The 5,966-nt window shown below is 37.5% G+C and overlaps 1 protein-coding gene across 4 annotated transcripts; it reads right to left on the bottom strand.

The window, feature by feature from the left end:
• On the bottom strand, nucleotides 1-5,966 carry LOC118261928 (kinesin-like protein KIF18A). 4 transcript variants are annotated; one of them, XM_035572973.2, is made up of 8 exons: nucleotides 5,170-5,966; nucleotides 4,637-4,855; nucleotides 4,166-4,371; nucleotides 3,567-3,871; nucleotides 3,101-3,282; nucleotides 1,901-2,822; nucleotides 1,680-1,814; nucleotides 1-506 (listed from the first exon to the last, which is right to left on the bottom strand). In XM_035572973.2, the coding sequence occupies exons 1-8, from the start codon at nucleotides 5,716-5,718 to the stop codon at nucleotides 427-429; spliced, it is 2,598 nt and encodes an 865-aa protein (XP_035428866.2). In that variant the 5' UTR covers nucleotides 5,719-5,966; the 3' UTR covers nucleotides 1-426. The 4 variants fall into 4 exon arrangements, with proteins under 4 accessions (XP_035428866.2, XP_035428868.2, XP_035428869.2 ...); XM_035572975.2 differs by having other exon boundaries at nucleotides 1-494; XM_035572976.2 differs by having other exon boundaries at nucleotides 1-491.

Raw genomic sequence — 5,966 nt, 5'->3', positions numbered from 1 at the left:
TTATAATTTAACAGTTTGTATTTTTAATTGTAAATTTGAGTACCAATTTAAATTTACACATATTTTTTTTCATTATCGACATGATGTTACCGCCATCCCTACTTTCGTACTATACATTTATACGTTGGCGTACGGCGACACATCGTGTTTAGTATAGCTGGGCGGCGAAAAGGTTAATTTGTGACTTAGTCTCGTATATTGTAAATGAGCATTCTGAATTTTTAGTAACATTTTATGTTTTAATTAAAGTACATAATTGTGGGAAAGAACTTAAATTGGTTTAAGTTCAGTAAATATGTGACAGATTTTAGATATTGCAATCAGTCTACAATCTTAAATCAACTTAATATTAAGATCAACATTTATAATTAGGTCATACAAACCTCTATTACGTAGCCTATTTGTACAGTCGTCTTGTCTTTGTCGTTACTTCCTGGAGATGGGCGGCGGCCTGGAGTAAGGGTGTGACTGGAACCTGTCCCTCGCCCGCACTGCTTTACAACCGACTGATTTTTGAGTTACATTCGTCTTGCCCCGAGCCATCGAGTCTATTAGTTTGTTATACGGCACACACACGACATGGAAGGGAATTGTTAGTGAGTTAGAACATACATCGGGACACAACTGTAAAGTTTACGGGTAACAGAGACATTTGGACAACACATCATGCCTGTGTGTAGTAATGTAACGAAATTATTATGTATAGTGTAATGTGTATTTGCAGAAATTCAGGAATCGAACCCGAGATTATAGACATGCAGTAGACCATCGTATTCATTTCTTCATTTCGAAGATGAACATAATATAAAAAATTGAAAGTTGAACATTTTGAATTAAATAAAACAGATTGAGTCGTGAAAACACGTGCGTAAATTTCATAAAGCGTAAAGATAACATTTTCCAATATTAAAAAATGTTACGGTTCTTTGCTCAGGTGTTTATGACATGATGATTATATCGATATTATTTACGAGTTACAACACAGACGGGACGGACGAAATGACGACCTGTTTCATTATTAAAACCATATAAATGATACCCTTAGTACTGTTAGTATAGGTGTATTTATACTGTAGGTATTCTTATAATACCTCTACAGTTATAAGTACTCCTTTAGGTAGGACCTTTCATAAATTCTATGATATTAAAATTGATAATGTTTTATCAACATTATACCGTATGGAGAAACCTCTTATGACGTAATTTTAACTACATGTTTGTTACCATCTTGGCTGAAAATATAAGAATAGGCCCATAGTTAAACCAAAAAGTACATTATCTCTTTGACCTAATTTGAACACTCTTTACAAATACGGCATTACAACAGCCGCGCCGCATGTCCGTAACATTCCTAGAGAACCTACATCACACCTCTTCTGTGGTCAAGATACATGGAACTGTTCACACATAATTTAATACTTGATTAATTTCATTATTTTGTTTCAAAGTTAATATTTTTAATTTACTGTTTTCGGTGAAATATTTAGTTTATAGTACTTGTATTTTCATTTAAGTCATATGAGTGATCTCCATACTGTATTTTTATTATGACCTGATTGAAAAAACTTTAACTTTGTCCACATCAAACATCTACTCTATGCCTACCAGCCACCCAATCATCAAGTAATAATGAAACTGATCACAATTCCCTCATGCATAAAGTCAAAATTAATTAGTACCTTGCACGTTTCTCTGCGCCTGAGCGTCCCGCGGTACACTGGAGCCGAAACCGAAGTTTCTTTGTGGCGGGTTCTGCTGCAGCGGTGGACGTCTGAACGGCAACGCCTTACCCACCACTGGCTTCACTACTTTAGCTGCAAAGATACATTAATTATCATTATCACATGTCACTTAAAGCATGGAATAGTTTGAATACTATTTTATGCTATTGATACATTACCTTTGTCACCAAAATTGATAGTCCTTGGCATAGTATTCGTCCTATCCGTCAGTCCTTTCTTCACTGGATTTAGTTCCATCTTAAATTCAGTCTTAAGTGGTTTCTTCATAGATTCCACTTTTCCAGTCATCACAAATGTCGAATTCAGATCCTTTGGATCAATAATACCATAGTTTTCAACGTCCGCTGCGAAGTCGTATTCTCTCTTGATCTTCTTGGCAGAATTCAAGTTTCTCGTCGTATCCATACTCTCGAAGGAATCGTTGATAATTATAGTTTCGTTATTAAGCAGTTTAATGGGTGTTCCTTTGCGCTTTTTGGCTGATAACTTGATAGGTTCCTTATTCTCTAAGTCAGTAAGATCATCACTGTCGGTAATGACATCGACGGTTGCGTTAACGTCTTCCTTTTTAGAGAAACCATACTCTAGTGTAGTTGATGGTTTCTTGAGGTCTAATGTCGAGACGAACTTGAAGTGTGCGTCGCCCTCGTTACCATCATCCGACCACGTGATGCCCTTAGCCGACTTAGCTTTCTTCATGATTTCTAAGTATTCCGCCGTCAATGCTGGCGGGGCTTTGTCATAGCCTTTCAGCGTCAGGTACAACTTCTTCAACATACTAGGCATGTCGCTCATGTATTCTGTGAAGGCTTCGATCTCATCGTTCTCTATAGATAACAATTTCTGCCGTAAGTTATCTCTAGCTCTAATCTGTCGTAATTCACAGTTCAAGTGTACTTTATCAACGAAATCACTTAGTTCCGGGCAGTCTGAAAGCGCTTGTTGACATATAACATGGAGTTTCTTCTTGCATTCGTCCCATTTCGTCCATGCTGTTAGTACCTTGGAGTCTAAGTTAACAGATTGTTTCATGTAATTTTCCGCTGCACGTTCTTGTCGCGGGATTTCTTCGTTACACATCTAACAAAAAAAAGAGTAAATTAATAGAGGCTCCATTTACAACAATTCACATATCTATACTAATATTATAAAGCTGAAGAGTTTGTTGGTTTGTTTGTTTGTTTGAACGCGCTAATCTTAGGATCTAACCAATCCAATAAAAATAAGGATGGTTATAAGCTACCGCGATGCTTAATAAGGCAGGAGATTAAAGATTTGTTAAATAAAAGTTAAAGTTTTTTGTAAGCCACCCACCTACAATCAGTTGACATATTTCATAATAAATGTGTTGCATGTACCTGTTCCATAGCTTCAGTAGAGGAGCGGTGCGCGAGGTCAGCGACATGCGTGAAGGCGCGCGTCCGCAGTCGCTGGCGCAGCGCCAGCACGCGCTGCCGGGACATCAGGCTCAACAACTTCGACTCCAGCCCACTGTATACTTCCTCTTCTGCAGAGATGCGCTTACGCCATTCTTGTTTCGCTGTAAAGAGAAAACAAAACCATTTTACCTTTGCATGAAAAGTTGTTGAAAGATCATTAGATATTTAGATTAGTAGGTCGTATTCTATATACTACTACCAAATGCATGAAAAGTTGTTAAAGGATCATAAGATTAGTAGGTGGCATTCTGTATTTTCTGCTATTTAAGACATATTTTATGTATGTATGACTTGCCATAACATTTATGACTACTCAACCACGAAACACACATTCCCACATTATTATTCACATAGTACCATACAAATTTTAAGAAGTAAATATTACCTTTCTCCTTAGCCATGTCTGGTTCTCGAGACACGACCTTAACACTAGACAATGATAATTTCGCCTCCAATTCTTTGACCTTCTTCATCAATTCTTGGTTTATCTTCACATACTGTGACAACCTGACGTCTCCTTCCACAATATTCTTCTTTATACTGAGTTGGATCTTGTTAGCTCTGGCTGCGTACTTGAGTGTGTTGTATGTGTCCTCATAACTGGTGCTTGCAGGGGAAACATTGGCGATCATGACCGTCTTGCAGTTACCGCCGAGACTGTCCTTCAGAAGTCTTGTCAGTTTTGAGTCTCTGGAAATACAAAATAGCAAATGTTATTTTTTAATCCTGTGCTTGAGAATGCACCTATGCCTGTAATAATCACACATAACATAGTTATGGATAAGCTAGTAAACCAATGGCATCAGAAACCGCTTAAATGTGCATAATTCTAACTAATATAAATAAAGATCATAAAGCAGACTTAAGATTTTTTGAAAGGAACACCAACGCCTCCTCCAATATTGTGAGGAATCATCATGTAACACAATACAAAGGTCTCCTACACTACTCCTTTAAAGAAATTTTGGACAAGTAAGATTTTACCTGTAAGGTATATAACTGCTGCCATCAGCCAGCTTGTTGATACAGTTGCCCAAGGACAGCAAGCTCCTGTTGATGTTGGCGCCCTCCTTGAACCGGTCGCCGACGCAGCCGGTAGCAGACGCGCGCTCACTGCCCGCCAGGTCGATCATAGAGAGCTTTACAATGCGCAGCTGACTACTAGTCTTGTAGCGCATTTTTACGTATACCTGTTGGAAACAATTTTATAATCAAAGCTGTAACCTGGCATTTAACCCAAAGGGTGCAGAAATTAAAGTTACAAATAACACTACAATCTTTTCTTATTTACCTACACACTTATGTAAGAAGAGATACATATATCATAGCTAAGTGAATAGCAAGCTAATGTAGTTGTGACATGAAAAATTCTATTGATATAAATTATTTAATTGGTACTAGGTCCTATCCTAGTGGAATATATCATGTTTGTGTATTAATTCCTTATAAACTTACTTGAAAAACTGCATGACTCCTGGAGCTCTCAGCGTTAGCATCAGTTGGATGTTGAGTCCTGTTCTTGTTGCCATTCTCCAGCATATTGAGGAGTTCCCGAGCAGTCTTAATGCTGTTCAGCGTCAGACCCGCCACCATCACACCATATTTGGAGTCTTCCCGCAGTTGCAAAGGTGTGCTTGAAGGTTTTAATAAGTCGTATACATTTTCATTGTATACCTGTAATTAATAATTGACCAAAATTATGTTAGAGAATAGTAAACTTCTTTTTTGTTATTCATTTTGAGCCAAAATGTTAACAATAGTTTTCTTAAAATGGCATCAAATATTCATTAGGTTATTGTATTAAATATTTATACTTGGTGGAAAGAGGTAACAGAAACTTTATGAAGTTGTGTAACAAACATCGGTAAACTTACAGAAACCAATTTAACAAATCAAAACAAATTAATTGTTACATCAAGAATAACAGATAACAGTATCTACAACACTGGCCATAATATTATAATAAACAACAATATTTAAAAACTCACCTCAATGTAAGAAACTCCAATATCAAACTCCCTCTCTTTTTCATAAGAATTAATTGTGTAAAATAAGTGTTCCATGGTCAAATAGGTAATGCCAGGATTCTCAGCATTACCTATCATAGTGAAGGTCTTGCCTGCACCAGTAGCTCCATATACAAACACAGAACAGTTATACCCCTCCATCAGAGAAGACAGAATATCCTTAGTAGTAGTCTCAAACACATCATTGTTGGTTGCATTCTGGCCACATACATTATCAAATACAAACTTTAACTCCTTGTTTGCGCGCTTTAAAAAGTTCTTATTAGGTTGCTGGACTCCTTGGTAGAAGAAAGGCCGCATCTCTTCCTTAGGATCGAACACTAACATCTTTTCGTCAACTACGTCCACCACGACGCGGGTGTTCATGTCTAGTTCCCTTTGGTTCAGAGGCCGAACTCTCACAACAACCTTTATATTTGCAGCCATGTTCTGTGTTGATCCACTCTTCGATGGTGCCAGAGCACAAGACTTCACGCCGCCCAGACCAGGGGCTCTCTCTATTTTGACCATGTTTAAAAATCACCACACAACTTATCTCATTGAACAAAAAGAAGCCTGTCACTGCACATTCACCACACCACCACTGCTCACAATTGAAACAATTATAGTTCCAACGGTTCCTTCGCGTCACATGAATCAGAAGTCACAAGGCTTTAAATTAAATTAAATAATAACTCCGTTTCAAAACAACGGTGTTTGAATCTTTCGCTCAACAGTCAAAGTAACCGTCAAATTTTAAATTGACACACGCGTTCGTT

The sequence above is a fragment of the Spodoptera frugiperda genome, chromosome 20 (genome assembly GCF_023101765.2).
Source record: "Spodoptera frugiperda isolate SF20-4 chromosome 20, AGI-APGP_CSIRO_Sfru_2.0, whole genome shotgun sequence".
Classification (NCBI taxonomy): Eukaryota; Metazoa; Arthropoda; class Insecta; order Lepidoptera; family Noctuidae; genus Spodoptera; species Spodoptera frugiperda.
This window is presented reverse-complemented; position numbering and strand designations above follow the sequence as displayed.

Bases quoted from the DNA above. Each gene is read 5' to 3' on its own strand.
- LOC118261928 (XM_035572972.2), bottom strand. From the start codon at position 5,718: ATGGTCAAAATAGAGAGAGCCCCTGGTCTGGGCGGCGTGAAGTCTTGT. The intron at 3,872-4,165 runs GTAAAATCTTAC...TTGTATTTCCAG, and splicing joins AGCAGTTATATACCTTACAG to AGACTCAAAACTGACAAGAC. The intron at 549-1,679 runs GTACTAATTAAT...ACAAACTAATAG, and splicing joins GGCGCAGAGAAACGTGCAAG to ACTCGATGGCTCGGGGCAAG.